At 38.3% G+C, this 26,227-nt stretch overlaps 1 protein-coding gene across 6 annotated transcripts; it reads left to right on the top strand.

Annotated features, from left to right (window-relative positions):
• Positions 1-315: 315 nt before the first annotated feature.
• On the top strand, positions 316-26,227 carry HNRNPC (heterogeneous nuclear ribonucleoprotein C; the record flags this gene model as incomplete). 6 transcript variants are annotated; one of them, XM_084239923.1, is made up of 7 exons in its annotated part: positions 316-610; positions 4,846-4,921; positions 5,532-5,579; positions 24,312-24,472; positions 25,531-25,644; positions 25,887-26,044; positions 26,144-26,227. In XM_084239923.1, exons 1-7 carry the CDS (start codon positions 370-372, stop codon positions 26,225-26,227), a joined length of 882 nt encoding a protein of 293 aa, XP_084096049.1. In that variant the 5' UTR covers positions 316-369. The 6 variants fall into 6 exon arrangements, with proteins under 6 accessions (XP_084096049.1, XP_084096048.1, XP_084096047.1 ...); XM_084239922.1 differs by having other exon boundaries at positions 25,884-26,044; XM_084239921.1 differs by having other exon boundaries at positions 25,863-26,044.

Genomic DNA, 26,227 nt, shown 5'->3' with positions numbered 1-26,227 from the left:
TTAGGGTTTTCTAACTTTCTCTTCAAAACTTCAGAACATAGAGTGCTCATCTGAAATTAATATCTCAGAAAGTGTTGTGAGTAGACTATGAAAAAAGTATTTCCTCCTTTGAAATGGTAATCCAGTACTGCTGGAATGGACCCGAGAAGGGGAGGTTGAGTATAAGATTATATATTGAATAGCCATATGCTTGCTGCTGTGTGAGATCCCTCCCTTTATGTTGACGGATAATATTCTAGATAGTCATGGTGATTCAAAATAAGAAAGTTTTATAAGGACTATTTTATTTGTATTAGCATCCTTTTATCTCAATGCAATTTTTTTCTTTCTAGTTTTTCAGCTTTGTGAGGAACCTTACCATCAAAGACAATGGCCAGCAATGTTACAAACAAGACAGATCCTCGCTCCATGAACTCCCGTGTATTCATTGGGAATCTCAATACTCTTGTGGTGAAGAAGTCTGATGTGGAGGCAATCTTCTCTAAATATGGCAAAATTGTGGGTTGCTCTGTTCATAAGGGCTTTGCCTTCGTTCAATATGTTAATGAAAGAAATGCCCGCGCTGCTGTGGCAGGAGAAGATGGCAGAATGATTGCTGGCCAGGTTTTAGGTAAGGTTTGGGTTAATTTTTTTATTGATGATGTAATTTAGTTTTTCTTTTAATTTTCTCCATAAAATTAATGGTCTTAAGTTTTCTGCATGGAACTTAAGTCTAATAAAACCATATAACGTTAATAGGTATGTAATAGGTCAAATAAGGGTTTTACTTTTATGCTGTTTCGTGTAGGAGAGACTGGATAACCATCAGTTGTCAGTCTTCAGTAAGTAGGTAGGGAGGGGTAAGAGCATTATTTTGTAATGTGCAGTTGCTGCCTAAATGACAGTGGCCTGCTGCTCCTGATCAACTTAAGGGAGACTATAGATTAGTTACACGTGGGCACTGAAGTCAAATTGCTTGCCTTGTACTGGGACTTCTCAATTCTGTGTATTGGGTAGCCACTGTAGCATCACTGAGCCTTAAATTTTCTCATATGTTAAAATGACAGTAATACTATGAAGTTTAATTCAGAATGGCAATGTAAGTCTAATGTGTTACACTCAATCAAAAGTACATACTGCTGCAACTATCTTAGAGCATAAACTCTCTGTTTTATGTATTAGTTCCCCCAATCTGGGTATCCTTGTTGATACTCAAGTATTTAATATCTATGCATAGTTCAGGGTAATGGTTTATATTATAAATTTTAGAAGTTCACATTACATATTATACTATTAACACATGAGGAGAACACACTGGTGAGAGTAGAATTTCATCTTTTTAAATATCTTTCTAATTGCCAGTTTCTGGTTTGTTAGAATCATAGTGATTTGGTATAGCTTTTGTTCTTGAATGTGAATATTAAGGAAACTAAGGCTATCTAAGACAAGTCCATTTATTGTTGCTGTTTATGAATAAAAAAGAATAAGCACACAATGTTTTGAGTGCCATCGAATGACTAGTTGCATTGATAATATATTGTCCTTTTCAATTTAATAGTCACTGCTTTCAATGATAGAATTCCATTTGTTTTTGGCATTTTCAAGAGTTTGTGTTCAGCACTTTTTTTTTTTTTTTTTTTTTTTGTGGGCCCCTCGCCCGGTGGCCGGGGATCAAACCGGCGCTACAGAGGCTGTGGGCAGCCTCGCAACCCAGCGCTCAACCGCCGCGCCACAGTGTTCAGCACTTTTAATGCTTATTAGTACAGTAAATTTTAGAGCTCATTTATGCTTCATTTCCTACTTGCCTTTCTCTTCTAACTGGAATGACTTTTAAGTGTTTGCGTAATACTACTCAAAACATCAGCATTTCATATTGAATATAACATTTCTCAAATGCCGTTTTTAATATCCCAACCCCAATGAATTGGGAAGGGAAAATATTGGAAGTTAGAGAACAAGTAATCCTTAACATTTAAAATGAAAGTTTGGAGCGCAGAAATTTTCATGTGCATTTTTTTCTATACTTGAAAGTAGAGGAAAACACAGAGTATGTAAAACTTTACCATCTATCAAGTGTCTATGGAAGAATGAGCTAAAATTTCATATCTTACAACATTGTATGGACTTATATCCCAGTTTTAGTACTATGAAAAATAATTTGTGGGTTCAGGGAAAGCTTTTGATCCATGATTAAGTTTTGTCTTTAATTTATCTTTTATGGTCACCACTGATAATCATTGCTTAGGTATTTCATTAGAGCTCACAACATAGTGGGTTTCCTCATTCATTCTGCATTTATTAACTGTAATTTTTCTAAAATGAACTCAATGTTAGTTTTCCCCAGATACTTGGGCAGGCAATATAATAAATCTTTTTCAAATCTTGTAATGAATTGGTACTCTAGCAACTTTCAAATGTAATTATCACCTTTAGTAGTATCCTCATAAATTTATATAGTTTAAATTGCAAATTATTTAGAGCTCAAAATAATTCTTTAGTTCAGTGGAATTTACTTCAAGTTGATTCCTGTGTCATTGTCATTACTTTTGTAATATTGCTTTGCTTCTTTCCTTGCTTTCTGGAATCACATGATATCCCAGGTCATCTGGTATATTTCTTGACCTATTTGCCACTTTCCGTAACAGCTCCTTTCAGAAGTACTTCCTTAGAAACCACAGTCTGTATACCAGAAGTGTTTATTCTTAACAAATTTTAATTACTTATGGTTAGTTTTAGTAGGTAGAATAGGGAGTCTCTTCTTACATTTTTTTTTTTTTTTAAGATTTATTGATTTATTTATATAAGCACTGGGTACAGTCAGAAGCGCAGGAGGGTGAGAGAATTCACCAGAGCCAGAGCAGGGAGCAGAACAGGCAGACGGACGAAATACACTGCTGAGGGGGGCAGCAGGCACTGCAGGAGAGGTCTGCGCGCCATGTGGGACCCTCGCCTGCGTCCGGGGATTTAACCGGCGCTGCAGAGGCTGCAGGCAGCCTCGCAGCCCAGCGCTCAACTGCTGCGCCACCACATAAAATTTTATGTGTGCTTTGCGCCAGAGTTTCAAAATAACCCACACCTATATTTTTATAGCTTAATGAAGATTACTGGTAATTTTACACTTTGGGGTTTTTTAATTATAAATATGTAATCTACTCTGGATATTGACTCAGCTCTATGGAATTACATGAAACACTTTTATAGTTTTGTGTGATCAACTTTTGATAGTTTTGTTTTTACATTTCAGGTTTTTTAAATTTAATTTTATCTTTAGTTTTATAAAATATATAAGATCCCAAAGCCAAAACTATAAAAAGCAAAATTGCTATAAATTTTTTAATTTTATTTTTATATTCCCCATGCAGTTACAACCCCCTTATTTTGACCCAACCCCTCCTTTCCCCGCTCCCACCCCCAGAGAGTGTCTCTGGTTCATAGTTGTTTGTTGATTTTGATTTTCACTTTCTTATAGTTATTCATTTTCCTGGTCCCTTATTTAAGTTTTCTAGATTCCTGCTATGAGTGAGACCATCTGGTATTTTTCTTTTTCTTTCTGACTTATTTCGCTGAGCATGATCCCTTCCAGCTCGCTATAAACTTTTGATGATTAAAAATTGGAAATGAGTTTAGTGAACTTAGGATTCTGAAGGTTATTCATAAATACAATGTTTTCATCAAGTAGACATGTACTACGTCTATTTTTGATAAACTGAGTTTTGGAGAACTAGCTTTTGGCTGAATGACAAATGGACTCTTGTTAGAACAAGAGAGAAAACCAACTCTTACGTAGATAGGTGACAGAAAGTAACGGACCACACTGGAACAGATATTTTAAAAATTATGTTGTATATGAAAACTAGAATTTTTTTATTTCCTACTTTTTCTCGATTTGTAGTATATGCACACACATGCGGGTTCTTAAGCACTTTATTGCTTGCATAGGATTTTAAAATTTTTCATTTTCCTATTTAATTTTTTATTACATCAGAGGTCACCTTTGTATAGTTATTATTCCCCTTGGGTGCATAGCTTTTCTTTTTTCCATTTTTTTAAAGGTTGAGTGGATGTTGCTTCTTTTTTTCTTTTTCTTTTTTTTTTTTTTTAATTTATTTATACAAGCACTGGGTACATTCAGAAGCGCGGGAGGGTGAGAGAATTCACCAGAGCGGGGAACAGAACAGGCAGACTGACAAAACACACTACTGAGGGCAGCAGCGGGCACGGCAGGAGAGGTCTGCGCGCCATGTGGGACCCAGGGATCGAACCGGTGCTGCAGAGGCTATGGGCAGCTTCATAGCCCACCGCTCAACCTTTGAGCCACCAGGGGAGGCCCTGCATAGAGTTTCTTAAGCAGCACTTGCTATGCAGTTTTACAGCTGGTTCTACTTACAAGGGGAATAAAAGTTTGCCTTTGGGGATAAGGTACATGTACCATACTTAAATCACATTGATTTATGAGTTATTATATATTCTAAAATCTCTTAGGTTATTCACTTATTCTTAATGTAATTGTGCTCATTTTAAATGCACAGAATTAATTCCTGCAAAGGCAAATGTTGATCGTCAACACTTCTCCTGTCCTAGTAACTGAGGGAAACAGTGGGTGCTCTGCGTAGGGCAGTTCAGTGAGGTGGAAGCTGAGGATAGGACGTACCAAAGACAATGTGATACATAAAGAAAACAGAACATAGGAAATGAAGCATTAATTTCTAGCATTGTAAGAATTCGTGAGCCTCTTTTATGTAAGGAAAGATGATATATATTGTTAGACCTTAGTTGATTTGTATGACTAAGTACATTTTTTAAATGTTGTATTTTTAATTCCAAACCTTTTCATCAGAATTAAAATTAACATCTTTGCTTTTGCAGATATTAATCTGGCTGCAGAGCCAAAAGTGAACCGAGGAAAAGCAGGTGTGAAACGATCTGCAGCGGAGATGTACGGGTCAGTACCAGAACACCCTTCTCCGTCCCCTCTACTCAGGTCCGGAACTTTATTATTTATAACTGCATTGTGTCCATCAGTGGGCATCTTCTCTATCTGTTTTCTGGATGTGGGGAGGGTTAATTGTAGTATCTGTGTAAAAGTATTTATTTTGCGTTACTATAGTTCCTTATTGCCCTTTTTCTTTAGATTTTTACTAGTAAAGAGTAGTTTGGTATTTATAGCATTGTAATTCTTCATGAAGAGTTGTTTAGCTTCTAAGAAGCTGCTGGGCAGTAAGAAAGGGAAGGGTGATGTAAGAATGTTTAGTTTACTGTTGTATTTTTCAATGTTATTTTAGCTGTTATGATTTGATTTGAAATTTCAGCAGACTTTTATATAAATTTACAATTTAGACACTGTATTGCAGTGGCCTAAACTTATTTAGGATTTAGTGATCTATTGTTTGAATGGTGGGGATTATTCCATGCTATCTGTTGATCTGTTTGTTGTGGTTTGTTTGACATAGGTTTTTTTGTTTGTTTTTATTTTTTTTCTTATTTTTCCCATCTGCTGTTGTGAATTTATATCACCAACTCCAAATTAATCCTCTTTGGTATTTATTTTTCAGCTCCTCTTTTGACTTGGACTATGACTTCCAACGGGATTATTATGACAGGTATGTTAAAGCTTTTTTGTGTGTCTTTTCTGGTAAAATGCCATTTGTTATAAACCATTTTATTTTTCTGTTTTGTAGTAATGAACTTTTCCTTTTCTGTGAAAACAAAGTGAAAAATACCTTACAAATAAGTAGAGTGACATTTGTATTGATTTTTAAAGAATGAATTTGTTTTGTTGAGCATATGGGATATGTCTAGTCTTTTATGGATAGTGCTTTTTCTGGATAAGTCAGTGGGGATTTTGTTTGTTTTGATTAGTATGCCAAATAAGAGTAAAGAATAACTCACCTGCCTGATGATGAAATGGGATTTAACAGATCCATGTTCTTTCATTATTCCCGTTGCGTACTTGTCACTTGGCTTTGCGTTGTAGGCTGTTACACCAAAACGATATGAAGCTCTCCCAAACCTTAAAAACTTTAGTCTCCTTTCAGCAAACCAACTAATATGAAATATAGATGCAATAAACATCTATAATAAATTAAAAATACAAATTGCTTTAGGAGTTAATTATGGGGCTTCCCTGGTGACGTAGGGGTTAAGTCTCAATACGCTCACCACTATAGCCTGAGTTTGATTCTGGGCCAGGGAGCTAATCACATCTGGCACAGCAGGCCTCTCCTGTCTTGCCTGCTGCTCCCCCTCAGCAGTGTATTCTGTTCTGCTCCCCACTCTAGCCAACACACAAGTTCTTTTTTTTTTTTTTAAAGATTTATTTATGCATGCAAGAACTGGGGTACAGGTCAGATGTGCAGGAGGGTGAGAGGATTCACCAGAGACAGAGCAGGGAACAGAACAGACAGAATGACTGAAATACACTGCTGTGGGAAGCAGCGGGCGAGACAGAGAGAGTTCTGCTTCGCCACATGGGCTGCTCTGCGGCCGGCAGGGGATGGGACCAGCACTGCAGAGGCTGTGGACAGCTTCACGCAGTGTTGCTCTCAACCACCTGTTCCACCAAGGGAGACCGACCCCAGTTCTTATACAAAATAAATTTTTAAAAAGAAGAGTTAATTATAAAGTATAGAAATTCATATTGTAGATTGATGACAGTTAAGTGATAAGTTAAAAAGGCAAGGAGATTGGAATTATTTCTTGACCTTCAGAATAGAGTTTGGTTTTGTTGGAGAGTGATTAGAAATAAAATTGGAAGATGTAGGGATAGAGATGGGTTATGGATGACTTTGAGTGATGGATTTAGACTAGGTTATGTTGAAATTATCAGAAAATAGAATGATATACAAAAATGTTACTGTCATATTTACATTCTGTAAAGTCTTGATACTAGGGAAACATGTTTATTTGATTTGCTATTTTTTTAATTGAGCATTGTATGTATGTATATGGAACATTGGTTAGGCTTGATTTAAAAATCAGTTTAAATTTTTCTTTGCTGCTTGTCATCTCAGAAATTCTAGTATTCTAATCACTTGTGTTTTTGTAGTTGATATATAATAAATTCCAGTTAGATCAATACCTGCTTTTTGTATTATACATAATAGCTTTTTTGATTGGGACTGTTTTTGCAAAAATGAAATTAACTGCTTAGCTGACTTGATCTATCATGTCAAGGTAAAAGGCATCAAGTCAGCCAGTAAACTGTGTGATCAAAGAACTGAATCTGTTTATTTTATGTATTTGAGAAAAAGCACATAAATTATGGTAGCCAGTCATTAAAAGGCCAGAAATTAGAACTGGAAATGTGGTTTGGAACTGCATTACAAAAAGCCTTGAGTGCCATACTAGTAAGTGGTGTGGTATGAGTCTCCATATTTTATCAACATGGTTATTTCATTTGTCTTAAAGATTTCCTCACATTTTTGTGACTATTTGAACACAGTTTAAAAACTAATGAAGCACTTTGAAAGTCTTAATAAAAGCCACACATCATAGTTATACTTTTTTTTTTTTTAAGATTTATTTATTTGTTTATTTATACAAGAACCGGGGTACAGGCCAGATGCGCGGGAGGGTGAAAGGATTCACCAAAGACAGAGTGGGGAGCAGAACAGGCAGACTGACGAAATACACTGCCGAGGGGAGCAGTGGGCGAGACAGGAGAGGTCTGCTGTGCCATGTGGGACCCTCGCGGGCCGGCTGGGAATGAACCCGCGCTGCAGGGCCTGCGAGAGCTTTCCAGTGCGGCACTCAACCGCTTGCGCCACCAGGGGAGGCCCAATCATCATAGTAATACTTAATGCCCAACTATATCCTGTGGGAATTTTTGTACCCCCACGGTAGGCTTAATGATGTGGGGTTTTGCTTGCTTGCTTGTTTGTTTGTTTGTTTTTTAAGCTTCCTAAGAATTTCAAATATCCAGGCAGAGTTAAGAATCTATGATAAGAGAATGAAAAAGTTGTTGTATTTCTGTGATTCTTATTTCTTTGATATAACTCCTTTTAGAAAAATTCTAATATGCTCATTTTGGGGGATATAATAATTATGTTTAGGGCCTCCCCGGTGGCGCAGCGGTTGAGCGCTGGGTTGTGAAACTGAGCGCGGCCTCTGTGGTGCCGCTTCGATCCCCGGCTGCTCCCCGGCCACCGGAGGAGGGTCCCACATGGCGTGCAGACCTCTCCTGCCGCCCTCTGCTCCCCGCTCTGGCTCTGGTGAATTCTCTCACCCTCCCGCACTTCTGACTGTACCCAGTGCATGTATAAACAAAACAAACAAACCAGCAAACAAATAAATAAAGCATGCCTCTATTAAAAAAAAAAATTATGTTTAGTCATATTAGTAAGGCAGCAAAACTTTGACCATGTCATCTTTTTGTATGTAAGTAGGTTTGGGAAAACTTTTAAGTAAGAAATCTCAAGGTTTAATTGATGAAAGATGATATAGAAAGCAAAAAATAGTGAAGAAATTTAGGTGTTTGTGGAAAATCTTTAAATTCTTATCGTTGCTATTTAATCCTAAAAACTGGTGGCCCTACACTGGTGGCTTCACTTCTGTTTTTCAAGAGTCAGGGGGATACCCTTAGTTATGCTCTGTATTGTTTGATACTGTAGAGCATCAGTGAAGAGTAATGTCTTTCCCCTTCCATTACAATCTCAACCAGTTAGAAGGACTTCTGATGATAAATTGAATTAGCAAATAGATGCTGGCAAAAGACTGATTCAAGTATAGTACAGAAGACTGGAAGGGAAATGAACGTTTTTAGTTAAGAATTTTAAGAAATAAATGCATGTTAGGAAATTGCATAGCTCAAGTTGAGTTAAGGAATTAGGTTTATGTTTTGTATGATTGTTGAATATGATGTTGAAGAGTGTGCTATTTTTTTTAAGATTGATTTATTTATGCATACAAGAACTGGGGTACAGGCCATAGGTGTGAGGGATGAGAGGTTTCACCAAAGACAGAATAGGGAACAGAACAGGCAGACTGGCTGAAATACACTGCTGAGGGGAGCAGCGGGCAGGGGAGGTTGTCTGTGTCATGTGGGTAGCTCCCTGACCGGGGATCAAACATGTGCTGCAGAGGCTGCGGATAGCTTCATAGGTTGTGTCTTAACCCCTTGCGCCACCAGGGAGGCCCAAGAGTGCTCTATTAGCGAGGATTTGTCTGCCATTTGGCAGATCCATAGGTTTTTTTTTTTTTTAATAGAGGCATGTTTATTTATTTGTTTGTTTGTTTGTTTTTTGTTTATACATGCACTGGGTACAGTCAGAAGCGCGGGAGGGTGAGAGAATTCACCAGAGCCAGAGCAGGGAGCAGAACAGGCAGAAGGACCGAAGTACACTGCTGAGGGGAGCAGCGGGCGGCAGGAGAGGTCTGCGCGCCATGTGGGACCCTCCTCCGGTGGCCGGGGAGCAGCAGGGGATCGAACCGGCGCCGCAGAGGCCGTGGGCAGCTTCGCAACCCAGCGCTCAACCGCTGCGCCACCGGGGAGGCCCCGATCCATAGGTTTTTTTAGTGATTTGGGAGATACTAGTAAGGTAGTCGGGCCTGGGAAATAATTTGTTTAGTAAGACCTGGTAGAGAGGAAAAAATATTCAGGAAAATGGAATTAGTTTCTTCTCAGCAGTCTTTCTGGGGGTATAAGGTTAAAATAATTGTTACTGTTCTAGTTAGTAACACAGTTATCTTCCAATTGTGATGGATTCTTTATTAAATAAAGAAGGTGGAAATTTTGCTCTGAATTATTCTGAAAATTGGGCTTTACTATCTAAATTGGGATTAAATCAGTATTTACTTGTAATTTTAGTCCTTTAATCCTTCCATTAAGAACATAAAATTTATGTGACTGTTGCAAGACATAAATTTGGCATTTCTTTAAATCATTTTTAATGAGCTTTCTGACATCTTGAGTTTTTTACCTATTACATTATGGTAGGGTGGTAGCTACTAAGGAGCAGAGAAAAGAACAATACAAAGATTTGTCACTTTGCGGTAAATATAACTTTGCAGTAAATGTTATAACCACAGTCATTAACTAATGTTATTTCAGTTTTCCTGTCCCTGAAGTGAAATAATTCCTACTCTCAGGGTTGATAGGAAGACTAAAGGAAACATGAAAGATAGTATTAAAAATGACCCCAAAATAGCGCTCTTTGGACAGTCAAGAATTCCCAAACCATGATAACTTTATTATCAAAATCTCCACATACTTATGTTAAAATTACTAAAAATTATGGCTCTCAATTAGTATTTTATAAACCTTTTTAACACTGTTATACATACATTACTACTGCACATTTGGTTGACTAATTTCAGTTTCACAATGAAAGGGCTTATGGATATCCTATCACTTGCCACCCCCAACTTAATAGATCTAGCACAACTAGCATTTTCAAATTATGTGTGGCCATCATCTTCCAAAGTAATGCACAGTAAAATAAAGAATGGTTGATATTGGTTTTCTAAACATCCTTTTAAATAGTTAACCTTTTTCTGTTACGGAACATTTCAATTCACATACATTTAATAGAGAAGGGTAGGGCCTCCCTGCTTGCGCAGGGGTTGAAGACAACGCTGTCAAGCTATCTCCAGCCACTGCAGCATAAGTTCTATCCCAGGCCTGCCAGGGAGCAACCTACATGGCGCAGCAGACCTCTCCTGTCTCACCTGCTGCTCCCCTCAGCAGTGTGTTTCAATGGATCTGCCTGTTCTGCTCCCCATTCTCTCTGGGGAATCCTCTCACCCCCCTCACCTCTCTAGTGTGCAACCCAGTTCTTGTATGTATAAAAGAAATAAAATCTTTTTTTTTAAAAAGAAGGGTATAGGGCCTCCCTGGTGGCGCAGCGGTTGAGCGCTGGGTTGCCTCTGCGGCACCCGGCTGCTCCCCGGCCACTGGAGGAGGGTCCCACATGGCGCGCAGACCTCTCCTGCCGCCCGCTGCTCCCCTCAGCAGTGTGCTTCGGTCCTTCTGCCTGCTCTGCTCCCGGCTCTGGCTCTGGTGAATTCTCTCACCCTCCCGTGCTTCTGACTGTACCCAGTGCTTGTATGTATGTATGTATGTATATGTATGTATGTATGTATGTATGCATGCATGCATGTATAAATAAATAAATAAATAAATAAAACATGTCTCTATAAAAATAAATAAAAAATAATAAAATAAAATAAAAAATAAGGGTATACCAGTCAAAGGTAAAGACACCTTTTATAAACATAGCCATAAAATGATTTAGACTCAAAATAATAAAATTCTTTGACTTAATTTCATCCACTATCCTGGTCAGTTTTCCAAACTTGTTTTTGTAGGTTGTATTTTGTGGTATTTAGCATATTCCTGGAAATTGCACGTATGATTGGGAGGCTTGATCAGATTTTGTTTTTAATTAATGGCATTGGTGGAGGAGAGGGAAAGGAAACCAGAATATTTCATAAAGTTATTGGACATTTTAATCATTAGCCTAACTTGAGTAAGAATGTAAGTGTTGATTGTTTTGTAAGGAGAAACATTTTAAATGACAGAAAACAGGTGATTAATGTTGATGTTTTGTTAGGAGAAACAGTGATGTGTACTTTTGTTCTGGTGTTAGTGATCAAGTTTCAAAGATTATAAATCTAAATACATTCAGTAGATATGCCAGTGTACCATGAATAGAAAAAGGAATGAAATACATCACTGCACAGATCAAATGCAACACACACATAGAACAAAATATGATACAGAAAAGAAGATGCTTTGAAATTAATAGGGACTGTTTTGTGTTCTGCATTGTATAGGGTTGTTGTAGAGAAAGATGGATTGTGTTGTTTAAAGAGGTATAAACTGCCTGTTAAGGTTTAATGAGACACAGATAGTTTCACAAAGGCCTGTATTTGTGTGTGTGTGTGTGTGTTTTATTTATTTATTTTTTTAAAGATTTATTGATTGGTGTTTTTTAAAGATTTGTTTATTTATACAAGAACCTGGGTAGAGGCCAGATTCTCGTTGAGAGGATTCACCAGAGACAGAGTGGGGAACAAACAAAGGCCTGTATTTGAACTTGCCTCTGATATGCCTTAGATTTTTAAGCAAGTAGGATAAGGGCAGTTCTTACAAAGGTTATACTGAGTTACGACTATCCCTTGGGGGCACAACTAGGTGTAATTGGAAAGAATATTGGTTGTTAAGGTCTTTGTATGGCAAATTAAGTAATTGTGTCCTACAGGCAGACACAATTAGAAACCACCTCATGGCTAGAAAAAAGAAAGTGGAGAAGGGCCTCCCAAGGGTGCAGCGGTTGAGCGCTGGGCTGCGAAGCTGCCTGCAGTCTCTGCAGCGCCGGCCGCCAGCGAGGGTCCCACATGGTGCCCAGATCTGTCCTGCCGCGCCCGCTGCTCCCCTCAGCAGTGTTCTTCGTCAGTCTGCCTGTTCTGCTCCCTGCTCTGGCTCTGGTGAATTCTCTCACCCTCCCGTGCTTCTGACTGTACCCAGTGCTTGTATAAATAAATAAATAAATCTTTTTTAAAAAAAAAGTGGAGAAGATAAATTATGTAGTGACCATTGTAAATGTTGGGATGGATTGAAGATGGAAAAATCTCTGAGGAGGGCCTCCCTGGTGGCACAGCGGTTGAGCGCTGGGTTGCAAAGCTGCCCGCGGCCTCTGCGGCGCAGGTTCGATCCCCGGCTGCTCCCCAGCCACCGGAGGAGGGTCCCACATGGCGCGCAGACCTCTCCTGCCGCCCGCTGCTCCCCTCAGCAGTGTACTTCGATCCTTCTGCCTGCTCTGCTCCCCGCTCTGGCTCTGGTGAATTCTCTCACCCTCCCGCACTTCTGACTGTACCCAGTGCATGTATAAACAAAAACAAACCAGCAAAAAAATAAATAAAGCATGCCTCTATATAAAAAAAAAAAAAAATCTCTGAGGATAGACTGGTCTTGGTATGATTGGGAGTAAGTTATGAAAGTAGGTGCTTGTAGGGAGAAAACAGTCAAATATATAACTGAGATTTTACCTCTCATCATTAGGATTATATTATTAAAGGTTATGTGACCAGAGGTTGGAGGATTTGAGATTTTAGAATTTGTGGAGGTGGGCGATGCAATTGTGTTGTCAATACTTGCTGTATAAATTTTCTCAGGAAGGTAGTCTGGTAAATAGTGGGGAAAAGTAGTTAAGGTGAAGTGCAGTGCTACGGGAGTCTCCACTGAAATGCAAGACAGATAAAAGAGGCCAACCATTCATAGTCTGTAAACTAATGTTTTCTCTCCTGTTATATTCTGGGCCCACAATTTTAAGCTTTGCATTCACTTGTTAAAAGTAAAAAAATACAGAGAATATGGACTGAAGATATTACTCATACCTCATCTCCACCCATTCTTACCGAATTAGAGGAGCTGATGTGTTGCCTCCCTCGTAACACTTTAACATTTTTGAACAACACTGGACCTGAGAGAGCATAGTATCATGTATGAAGGGAGAGTACATGAAATATTTATATATTAAATATTAGGTACAAATTAGGTACAAAGAAAGGCATGTGGATTCAGAGAACAAAAGGGTTCTTGGCTGCTTGGAGAAGATGCTACTTTTCCTGTCATTTCAGGTGGGGAAAAGGTACTTTAGACATAATAAGTTAAAGTAATTCATTTGCTCAGAGTCACTTTGTTGGTTGTATCTTTCTTGTGGGAAATTGTTTATATAGGTGCCAGAAGGATTTTAGATGAAGGCATAATGAATCAGTATGAATTTACTTCAGTGTGAACCTGTTAATACCAGATTTAAATTTTTTACTAATACAACATTTCTTTTGGGCATATCTTGTTGGTTAGGCAGAAGGTATTTCTTTGAAGGGAAGCATTTCAACAGAATCAGAAAATGTGTCTTTGACTTTTTGTTTGATTTCTTCCACTTAGAATAATTCTTACACTTGGAATAATGGTTCATCATTTGTAACATGTACTGGTACCACATTCCTTTTTATTGCTAAAGAATTATATTCACTTTGGATAATACATTTTATTTGTCCATCAAGTTAGTGGTCATGAGTTAATTCACATTTTGACTACCTCTTTGAATAATTTATGCATGGACATGTGTTTTCATTTCTCTTAGGTATATACCTCCTAGTAGAATCGCTAGGTCTTAGGATAACCTTTTGAAGAACTACCAATTTGTCTTCCAAAGTAGCTGAATCATTTTACATTCCCATTGTCCATATATGGGTTCTAGTTTCTATATCTCTCTGCCAACATTTATTTTATTACCAGTTTTATATAAGCCATTGTAGTCTCCAGGGGGGAGTAGTATTGTTAGCCTGTGATCTTATTGAATATTCATGTGTTTGTTGATGGTTTATTAATCTTTGGATAAATGTATTCTCATTCTTTATCATTTTTATATTGGGTTGTTTTCTTGGTATTGTAGGCTTGCATGTTCTGGATGTAAGTCTCTGAGTAGAATATCTGACATTGGCATTGTAAAGTTAATTGTTTTCAGATTTTTTTTTTTTAAGATTTTATTTATTTATACAAGCACTGGGGTATAGGTCAGAGGTGCGGGAGGGTGAGAGAATTCACCAGAGAGAGCGGGGAGCAGAACAGGCAGACGGACCGAAGTACACTGCTTAGGGGAGCAGTGGGCGAGACAGGAGAGGTCTGCCCCGCCATGTGGGAGTCTCCCTAGTCAGCCGGGAATCAAACCGGTGCTGCAGAGGCTGCGGACAGCTTCACAGCTCTGTGCTCAACCTGCTGTGCCACTGGGGAGACCCTGTTTTCAGCTTTTTTATATGAGTTTCAACATTGTGCTTTGTGATTATAACTGTGTAATTATCAATTAATGCTATGGACATTAGACAAGGTTTGTGGAGTATTTTGTTAAACTGAAAAAAAATCATAGAATCTTATGTTCTCTTTGAAAGCCATATAGGCAGTAGGTAAAGGTCTGTGGAAGCAACAGACTAGAACCGTGCTTCCCATTAGGAATTCCGTGATACAATATTTTTCTATATCTGCCCCATGTTAGTGTGCTAATGTTAGCCATACGGCTGCTTGGCACTTGAAATGTGGGTAAGTGACTAAGTTGGACAGTGCCACCCTAGAATATTGCGAAGTTAGTTTTATTAGATCAAATGAGTAGTTTTGTTTTTTTAATCTGTCAGGTGTCTTTTTTTTAAACATTTATTTATTTATTTATTTATTTATTTATTTATTTATTTATTTATACAAGCACTGGGTACAGTTAGAAGTGCGGGAGGGTGAGAGAATTCACCAGAGCCAGAGCGGGGAGCAGAGCAGGCAGAAGGACCGAAGTACACTGCTGAGGGGAGCAGCGGGCGAGACAGGAGAGGTCTGCCACGCCATGTGGGAATCTCCCTGGCTGGCTGGGAATTGAACCCGCGCTGCAGAGGCTGTGGACAGCTTCACAGCGCTGCACTCAACACACTGCTCCACTAGGGAGGCCCTAGATCAAATGAGTTTTGAGTATTAAGTGTGAGAATTGCAATGACTAGAGACTACTCTTCCTAGAAGAAATCAGAGATCCCAGGTTATAGTTTTGCATCAAAGCTGACAATGTTGAAAGAATATTCAGAAAATTAATGTTACTTTTGAAATAGGGAATATATACTTTTGATAAATAGGATTACACTTTAATAATAACCTCTTGGACTTTGTTTCTTAGGTTACAGTTTATTAATTAGAATTTGATTGTATAGGCAGGAAAACATTTTTTCCCAGTATCTTTACTGCCTTGAAGGAAACAAATGTATTGCTACTATGAGATTAGTGAAATTCAGCAAGGGGAACAGATGAATAAGCTACAGGAAATAAAGTAGCAGGGTAAGTTGTCTGAAAATTTATGTCAGTGATTATAACAAGCCTGGCATAATCATCTCAGATCATATCCATTGTAAGCATAAGATCAGATTTTGATTTTATAATAGTTTGAAAAAGCTAATTTTGTGGTAAATAATTATATTCAACTTGTGCTGTCCAGTTGTCTTTATAAAGTTAGAAAAAAGGTAAACTCATTCTCCTAGATTTCCAAATATTAGTATGGTTTAATGTTACCATTTGTGATAAATTCTTTCCTTGAGGCAAATTTAGGAAACACGTTTATTTTTTCAAAAGGTATTAAGATCTCACTGTGAGGCATTGTTTTGCGAACCTCGAGTTCTGTAATGAAAAACAGATGGGTAGATTGAACACATGATACACAGTATGTGTCTTAAGCTTTTACTCTGAATGAGATGGGAAGCCATTGGAGAGTTCTGAGCAGAGGAGTGACAGAATCTAATTTGTATTATAACAAGATCACTCAGAATAGGTAATAAGTGGTCAATAGAATAATAATACACAAGCATTCATTTTGGGAAGAACCAAGGAGGTGGTGAGAAGTATTTGAATTTTGAAGTTAATGTAGAAAAATTCATGTACAGATGTGAGAACTGAGAGTAGTCAAAAATGTCACCAAAGTTTTTTGGCCTGTATAGCTAGGTGCTTGGCATTTACAGAAATAGTGATTGGGGCAAGGGAGAACATAAACACAGAACTAGGAGTGAATATCACATACTTGTGGACATGTTATCGGCTTCCTTGTTAGACATCCACTTCAAGGGATGTTAAGTATGCAATTAGTTACATGGGGCCAAAGCTGTCATCTGCCTAGCAACTGTAAAAAGTTGGGTATTAGATAAATGGAGATAGAAGGGAGATTGAAGTGTTCTGGAGCCTGTCTAATTATGTACTGAAAGAATAAAAGGAAGAACTGTTAAGTAACGTTGGAAATGGAAATAATGTGAAGATTTAGACCTACCCACTTCATTTTGCAATATTGCGATTACTGGTGACCTAGACAAGGTAGGTTTTGATAATGGTGGGTGTGGTGAAGAAACGAAAGGATATTCAGGAGACTAGAAAGCTAGAAATTGGAGATAGCATAGAATAACAAAACCTACGATTTTGACATGGATTACCATTTGTCTACCAGTGTAATGAAGATAACAAGTAGCGTCATAATTCCCAGGAATTCACTATGAAGTTCTTTTGTAGTCAGCTCCTTCAACTCTATCCCCTAGCAGCCGCAAATCTGTTTTCTCAGACAACTCCTTAAGAGATATTTTATTCATAGTGGAAGGAAAGATGTGTAATTTCTTATTTGATAAAATGACAATATAGGAATGAATAGTTTTATTTATATGTTCTTAAAAGTAGGGTGTATAAACAGTGTTCTTTATAAATACTGTTATAGTTAGCTGTTCTAAAAATAAAAATATGGACCACGCTGACATTTTAAGACATTGTCTTTGGGAAAGATTCAAAGTGACATATGGAAGTATATGTGATGAGAACTATTAGTGAGTAATATTTTAATTCTTTGAAAATTGAGGAATCTAGAAAAGATCATCATCTGGCTAGAAAGCTTTATAAACAGAAGCAAAAATAGGAATTCATTGCTTTTCTTAGGGTAGTCTTGGATTCAGCCCTGTTTTTGAACAGATTGATTTAGGACTCAGAACAACCAGCACATCATTGTCCAAATTATTTTTCAGAAAGTTTTTATGTGAATTTTCAAATTGTCTTCAATGCAGTGTCTAATTTTGTGTTAACATAGCTTTCCCATGAATCCAACTGAACAAATTGCTGTATTTTCTTACTGCTTTTCTTATTTTAAAATTTGTAAAAATTGAGTGTATCTCAAAATGAACTGTGTAAAATGTGTACCTTCAATATTTTTCCCCTTCAAAACGGTTGTAAATAATTAAATGGAGCAATTTTCAGTCAAGTACATCTTTGAATTTGCAAAAATACCCTAAGTACCAATATCAACAATTCTTTCTCGTAGAAGATTGTTGACTTGATACCATTGATTTCTGCATTTTATTTCTTTTTATTTTTTTTTAAGATTTATTTATTTATACAAGAACTGGGGTACAGGTCAGAGGCACGGGAGGGTGAGAGAATTCACCAGAGAGAGCGGGGAGCAGAACAGGCAGACGGACCATAGACACTGCTGAGGGGAGCAGCGGGTGAGACAGGAGAGGTCTGCCATGCCATGTGGGAATTTCACTGGCCGGCCGGGAATTGAACCCGCGCTGCAGAGGCTGAGGACAGCTTCAGAGCACAGTGCTCAACCCACTGCGCCACTGGGGAGGCCCAGTTTCTGCATTTTATAAGTAGGAATGCATGTGGTGTTTCCCAACCAAATGTAGTATTCTTTTGGGGAAGATTCTTAAAGCCACAGAGGTGGTAATAACCTCTGTTATTTTTCCCCTTTACAAGGTGTTTTTTGTTTTTTTTTTTTTAAATATAACAGTTTGAGTTCCCATATACGTCAAAGGATCCTTAACAGCATAGTTGTTAATCATCATTTAGTCCCTTTATCAGTTAGACTAGTAGTGTTTGCTGTTACCAAATTGACTGTTCTACTGGTAATCCATGTCCTCAGTGGATCATTGGATAAAAGCACCATGGAGAAAATTAAGAAACATAAAATATAACCAGTTTGCTTTGATAATTGGCATGCAATCCATAAATTACATTAACAAAACCTGTACAGTTGTGTCCAGTTCAGTTTATCCCAGAATCAACAGGCAGCGTGTTAGTAGTGGAATGCTTACAAATAATATCTAGAAATTGTCTTAATTTAGAAATAAGACACATTACAGAAATGTAGCCAGATGGTTTATTGTTAAACACAAATTCCAGATACAATTATGAAAAGTCTTTTGGGGGAGGGGTCATTTTTTTTCATGATGTGATTTCATAGTTACATTTTGCTGAAAAAAATTTTAAAGATGTGTTTATGCATATAAGAACTGGGGTGCAGGCCACTTTTATAAAAAGTGGGAAGGAAGTATCCAGATTATATATATTGTAAAGTTCAAAGAGAGCAATTATTTTTCAGCAGAGAGCTAGATTTTTCAGTAGTTTTCATTCTGGTATTTGTGAGTTATCAGTAGCTGATAGTTTTTTTTCATGGAGGATAATGCTTAAAACTTCAGTCCACAAAATGCCAAAGATTAAGTTTGTAAAGGCCTTCTCTACAAAATTGTACAGAATGTTATGTAATGGTATATTCTGAAGTTTTGCTTGGAATGATACTTAGGGAAAGCTATTGTTGAAGTTCTAGGTTGTCATAGTTTGGGGCATATCGATAAGGAAGGAATGAGAACAATTATAGTAACAGAAGATCTTCACTCAGAACCTTAGTTTAGTTTAAATTCTTTTTATTTTATTTTTTAAAAGATTTATTTATTATACAAGCACTGGGTACAGTCAGAAGCGCGGTGGGGGTGTGGTGAGAGAATTCACCAGAGCCAGAGAGGGGAGAGAGCAGGCAGACTGACGAAGTACACTGCTAAGGGGAGCAGCGGGCGGGGCAGGAGAGGTCTCTGCGCTGTGTGTGTGGGACCCTCACCCGGTGGTTGGGAATCGAACTGGTGCTCAACTGCTGCGCCACCAGGGAGGCCCTAAACTCTTTTTAAAGAAGTCACTAGTGTGCTGATTTCCATCAGCGTTCTGGTTGAGTTTGAGGCTGGTTATCTGTCATCAATTGGAAGTTCATTCAGCTAGTCATTATTGGAGCTAGTATGGACATCTGCTCATGGCTCTTAAACACTATAAATTTTGCAAACTGTCACATAGTTTTGCACAAGTTCCTCTAGGTATAGCCCACAGATTGCATTTTATGTGTTATTTCTTCATTGGTCTCTTGTTTTCGTTCTTAAAATCATTCCTTTTGAATCTCATCATGGCCTTGTACATATTTTTCTCTGTACTTCTCTAAATGTAAAGCAGTTGTCTCAGAAATGAGCGCATAGTACTTTAGATTTGGTCCCAATTAGCTTACATAGAACGAATTGTTTCTGCATCAGTAATTTTAACTTTTAATAAATGGGTACATTCATATATTTTTGGCAGACAATTTCAGGGATTCTCAGACATTTTTAAAATCCACACATAGTATTCTCTTAAGTCAGTACCTTTTCTAGGATAATCAATGGCCAACAGGATGAAAATTCATCTTGAAAATTTTCTGTTATATATGCTATCTCCTAACACTTGGATTAAATTATATTAGAATTGTATAATCCCAATTCTTTAAGACAGGAAACAACTATGGTACCATAGATATATTCCAGAGAACATAGAATTAATACTAGCATATTACCTCAGGTTTCTGTTGGGTTGTGGGGAAAGCCAGGATGTATTTTTTTCTTTGAAAAACGTAGGAAAAATGCATCATGACTTTTCCAACAACGAATGTTTTGGTAGTGATTAAAATGTGTGTGTGTTGGCTGCTCTTGGCCCCTCCCAGGTAGGTACCTTATACCTGGGAGTCTTTGTCTTTTCTTAAAATAAACTTTTCTTTCTAAGACAGGATTTGCTTCTTCCGGGCCTCCCTGGTGGCTCAGGGGGTTGAGCACCACACTGTGGAGCAGTCAGTAGCCTCTGTAACACGAGTTCGATCCCCAGCGGCCAGGGAGCAACTCACATGGTGCAGCAAACTTCTGGCTCTCCTGCTGCTCCCCTCAGCAGTGTACTTGGGTCAGTCTGCCTGTCTGTTCCCTGCTCTGTCTCTGGTGAATCCTCTCACCCACTCTGGCCTGTACTCCAGCTCTTGTATGCATAGGTAGATGGATCTTTTTAAAAAAAAAAAAAAGTGTTTATTACTTTTTTTTAAAGATTTATTTATGTGCATACAAGAGCTGGGGTACAGGCCAGAGGTGGGGGGTGGTGGTGAGAGGATTCAGCAGAGACCGTGGGGAACAGAATAGGCAGACAGGCAGATTGATGGAAGTACACTGCAGGTGAGTCAGGAAAGGTCTGTTGAGCCATATGGGTTGCTCCCTGGCCGGGGATCAAACTTGTGCTGTAGTAGCTGTGGATAGCTTCATAGGTAGTGTCTTAAACCCTTGCGCCACTAGGGAAGCCCAAAGTTTGTTTTTTGAAAGCCTGTATTTTTAGTAAATATTTAGTGATGCTTATGGTTTTAGCATTGAGGTAAGGATAGAAATTTTCTTAGCAGTTCAAATAATTATCTAGCTTCTGTACATTCAGAAATGTTTTTGTTTCTTTAAAATGGTGTTTTAATTACATTTTGTTACTGCTATAGGTTTTATTATCAACATTTGGTATCCAATTTCTGGTTTAGGTATAGTCATAATTCTCTTGGGGATTATGCATATTTCTCTGGTGCTGAAACTTTCATCAAGACCTACTAACAATAGGGCTTTATCAATAGGCGATAGTAGCCATTGTAGATTTGTAACTTGCTGTATAGCTTTTCTCAAGGGGAAGCTTAATTTTGTTGTATGGTTCTGGCAGCTGTCATGCTGAGCTTCTTTATTATCTGTCCCTTTTACCTTAAGGGCTATCACAGTTGACATTCACAGTCATGCACTTTGATACTTTACAGCGACATGGTCTCTCCTTAAACTTCCTAGGAGAAATCTTTTTTTTTTTTTTAAGATTTATTTATTTTTATTTTATTTTTTTAAATTTTATTTATACAAGCACTGGGTACAGTCAGAACTGCGGGAGGGTGAGAGAATTCACCAGAGCCAGAGCGGGGAGCAGAGCAGGCAGAAGGACCGAAGCACACTGCTGAGGGGAGCAGCGGGTGGCAGGAGAGGTCTGCGCCATGTGGGACCCTTCTCCAGTGGCCGGGGAGCAGCCGGGGATCGAACCGGCGCTGCAGAGGCTGTGGGCAGCTTCGCAACCCAGTGCTCAACCGCTGCGCCACCAGGGAGGCCCCCTAGGAGAAATCTTTGTGTTTTGAGAGTTTATTTGTGTTTGAGTGGCAGTTAAGTTCTTTGGCACAAAGAGCCCTTCACACATTACGGTTGATCTTTCAATCAACTAGAATTTTTGACTCTCCCTTTTGTTTTCTGGGTCCGTTCCAGAGATTGAAAATAAACTGCATTTCTTGCCTCATTTTCATTATGGCCATTAACTGGATCAACTGAATTGTATGGTTCAAAAGGAAATTTCAATGTTTTTACCTATATATGGAGTCTAGAACAGCTGGCTCATTGCTTTGAGACAGGTGCTCGTGACAGTACATGAGGTTGGGGAGTAGGTGAGATCACTCAACCCAGCTGGGCTTAGCATGAGATCTCAGTTCTGTGCCCAAAGATTTGGATAACTCACTGTTGTTTGCCTCTGGAAATTGTTTTTAAAATACCATCACCTTACCCACAGGATAGTACTTTAAGAATGCTAATATTCATGTGGGGAGAAGCAGCACACACCAAAAGACTAGGAGATGCTATTTTGAAGGCTAGCTATCATAACCTTCCTACCCCATGTTTACATTTTGTAAGCTCCCTATAAGGGATCAAAAGTCTACCACCACAACTTATTATGTCTTTTTTAAAAGTTTCATTTAATGGGAGGGGCTCTGAAGGCTAGATGAAAGTAGCTTTTGAAAAAAATACATTTACATATACATTTCTGTAGGGGTGTGTACCAGGAAGACCTAATCTCTTTTCAATGGAGAAGGCAGCACTTAATCTGTATATTTCTGTCTGCTGTGCCTTCCTTGGCATACTCCATATTGAAGTTCCCTTCTTTTTCCCAACATCTCTTGTCTTAATTAAGCGATTAAGATGGTGTCTGAAGCCATATGGGTGAGTTACTCAGTCACGCCTAATCTCTGCTATGTATATAGGGTATATATGTATTAAATCTTTGTTATTTTTTGTCTTTTCAAAAAAAAATGCTGATATTTTACAGTTTCTGAATCATACTTTGGAATAAGACCAAAAAAATAAAGCCTTATGTAAAGAGGGAAAGATGGTAATGATGATAAAATTACTGAATAGCTGTGCTTATTTCCATAAATGGAGTAAAACTGACAACTCAGTTAATACTTAACCATTGAGAAGAAGCCTCTGGAAACAAGGCCCTCCTGATTTCTAAATCAATAAACTTTATTTTCTGGGGATCATACTTAAAAGTGTTCCCTATTGGAATTTTTTAAATAATGACATTTTATTACAATAATGATAAAAATAATTTTTTAAACTTTTAAAACTATATTTAATAATAAAGATAAAATACTACTTTGTTCTCAATGAAAAGGAAATATTTTAGATTGTTGAAATGACCAGAAAAGAATTAGGTATGATAGCCAGACCATAAAACCAATGTTTTCACTACCACCAGCAGTGAACAGTTACAAATTCAGAGAAGACTAGTCACTAAGGAGATGTTCATGAGGGAGTCTAATTATGTAATATATGATTTATAAAACTTCAAAGCTGTTTAAATACATCATATTTGTTCCTTAAAACCTTTGAAATTGGGAAAGCAGTTAGAGGTTGTTTGTTTAAGGTTGAGGTTGTTTGTTTAAGGAATACCTGGGCCTTGGAGTTTAGTAGCTAAAAACCCCAGAACTAGAATTAAAAAGTTCCCCGCCCACTCTCCCCCTGCTGTTACCTCTTATGTCCCCATAGACTCTTGTAAAAATAGAAATATGTAATGTTGAAATTTTCTGAACTAATGTCAATGTAAGAAATTTTTGTTGGTATTTTGAATCCATCTTTATTGTGAGAGTCAATACCAAGCCATTATGTTGATACATCTTTAGCAGTCATTGGGTTGCTTTTCCAATGGATGTAGCAGTAGAAAAATCAATGAGTTTTGAAAGCTAAATATATGCTAGGCAGTGGAATTTTTTTAAATAATGATATTTTGTAATAATGATAATGAACAAAAGTATACAATATTTTTTAAACTGTTAGCTTTAAGTGGGGCTTATGCTTAAATTTTGTTACAACTGATAGCAGTACCTTATACCCAGCTAACATACAAAGCAGCTGTTCATTAAACCAAGAGTAGTTAACTATTGACGATTCTTTGTGATTCAACCTAATATCACTAGAAATGATTTGTATGTTTCTTTGGATGAAGAGATCAAGGATTTAGCTAGTAGCAAATACCTCCCTTTACAGATATAGTTAGTTGCGGTCCTTTATGATGGTGTACTTTATTTAACGATGATGTACTTTGTACAGAAACTGCTTAGTGTAGTATGTATGTGTAAATAACAGATAGATAAAAGCCATTCATATTGTAAAAACACAATACTCTCTTACTACTGCTTAGTACAGAGGAACCTTTTTATGTCCAGTGCTTAAGGCCAATATATCCAATGTTAATTGGATATTTTCTTGAAGAAAAGTGACTACAGTATTAAAAATACTAGAGTGAAAGTTTTTACTGTCCTTTTGAATGAAATTAGCAAAAAAATGATTGAGAGAGATGCATATTCATTATTTTATTAAGTCACTGTTTGAATCTTGCCGACTTAATTTTAATTATGAAGGAATTCTCTTTTCCTTCTATCCAATAGGATGTACAGTTACCCCGCTCGTGTTCCTCCACCTCCTCCTATTGCTCGGGCTGTAGTGCCCTCGAAACGCCAGCGTGTATCAGGAAACACATCACGAAGGGGCAAAAGTGGCTTCAATTCTAAGAGTGGACAGCGAGGCTCTTCTTCCAAATCTGGAAAGTGTATGTATTACTCATTTTTGTGATTCTTGTTTCTTCTGTGTTGAAATTGTGGAATTAATGCAGTTAATCATGTTCAGGTTTTGTATAAATGGCTTGCATAATCAAAATAATGCAAGTAGATAATAACTAAGGGGCCAATTCCAGTCTGCCTTCTATCCCTACAACCTTGGTAATTTGAAGTCATTATAGACTATTAGTTGAGGCACCTATTAAATGTATGAAACAGGGCCTCCCTGGTGGTGCAAGGGGTTAAGTCTCAGCACTATGAAGCTAATCTTCAGCCACTGTAGCACGAGTTCAGTGCCCTGCCAGGGAAGTGACCCACATGACACAGCAGACCTCTCCTGTCTCGGACCCGCTGCTCCCCTCAGCCGTGTATTTTAAGGCATATCTGCCTGTTCTGCTCCCTACTTTGTCTCTGGTGAATCCTCTCCACACCCCTCTCCTCCCCACCTCTGGCCTACACTCCAGCTCTTAAATGCATAAATAAATAAATGTATGAAACGTATATCAGTAAAACATAGAGAAAATGCTTTAAATAGAATTAAAGGGTCTCTGGGTGGTACAGGGGTTAAAGTCTCAGCACTATCAAGCTGTTCCCAGCCACTGTAGCCTGAGTTTGAACCCCGGCTGGGAGCCAACCCACATATGGCACAGCAGACCTCTCTTGTCTCACCCACTGCTCCCTTCAGCAGTGAATTACAATGGACCCACCTGTTCTGTTCCCCACTCTGTCTCTGGTGAATCCTCTCATTGCACCTCTGGCCTACACCCCAGTTCTTGTATGCATAAATAAATAAAATCTTTTTTAAAAGAAGGATTAAAGTTTTCTGGCAGGCCAACAAAGGTCTGCATGCTACTGCTAAGGAAGTAGATGTGAGATTCAGTTTTCAACTACCAAATGAAAGAGCAAAGGTCCCCATTTTACTGGGGATAGTCTGGTACTGGCTCCCCAGGGATCTCCTGTTGGCTCCTGGTGTGTAGTTTAGCAAGAAGGTATTTAGTAACTGGTAGCTTCTGTATATTTGATTCTAATCTAGGGTTTTGTTATATTAAAGTGAAAGGAGATGACCTTCAGACCATTAAGAAGGAGTTGACCCAGATAAAACAAAAAGTGGATTCTCTACTTGAAAGCCTGGAAAAAATTGAAAAGGAACAGAGCAAACAAGGAGGTAAATGGTCCGCTGTTGTTGGGTATAAAGTTGGGTTAGTTACCTAAGACAGTTGAAAGTATATATTGGAATAGTGGGCTATAAAGCAAATGAATTTGAAGCTTGGGGACTTTGAATTGGGAAGGGCATTTGTGTGGGAGGATTTAGACTTGTGCTGCCATCTATGATCAGTAGTGGGGATTGTCTACATCCTGTGGACATTACTTGCCCCTAGACAGACTTGTCCTTCTCATCCCCAGTAGAGATGAAGAATGATAAGTCAGAAGAGGAGCAGAGCAGCAGCTCCCTGAAGAAAGATGAGACTAATGTGAAGATGGAGTCTGAGGGGGGTGCAGATGACTCTGCTGAGGAGGGGGACCTACTGGATGATGATGATAATGAAGATCGGGGGGATGACCAGGTGAAAACCACGGGAAAGGAAAGAAAGAGGTGGTGGAGGGGGGATCAGGGACACATGGAGTGCCTCTAACTCCATCCTGTTTGTGTCTGTTTCTCACAGCTGGAGTTGATCAAGGATGATGAAAAAGAGGCTGAGGAAGGAGAGGATGACAGAGACAGCGCCAATGGCGAGGATGACTCTTAA

Source organism: Talpa europaea (assembly GCF_964194135.1).
Source record: "Talpa europaea genome assembly, chromosome: 8".
NCBI lineage: Eukaryota > Metazoa > Chordata > Mammalia > Eulipotyphla > Talpidae > Talpa > Talpa europaea.
The sequence above is the reverse complement of the archived record's forward strand: the minus strand, read 5'-3'. Positions and strand labels throughout refer to the sequence as shown.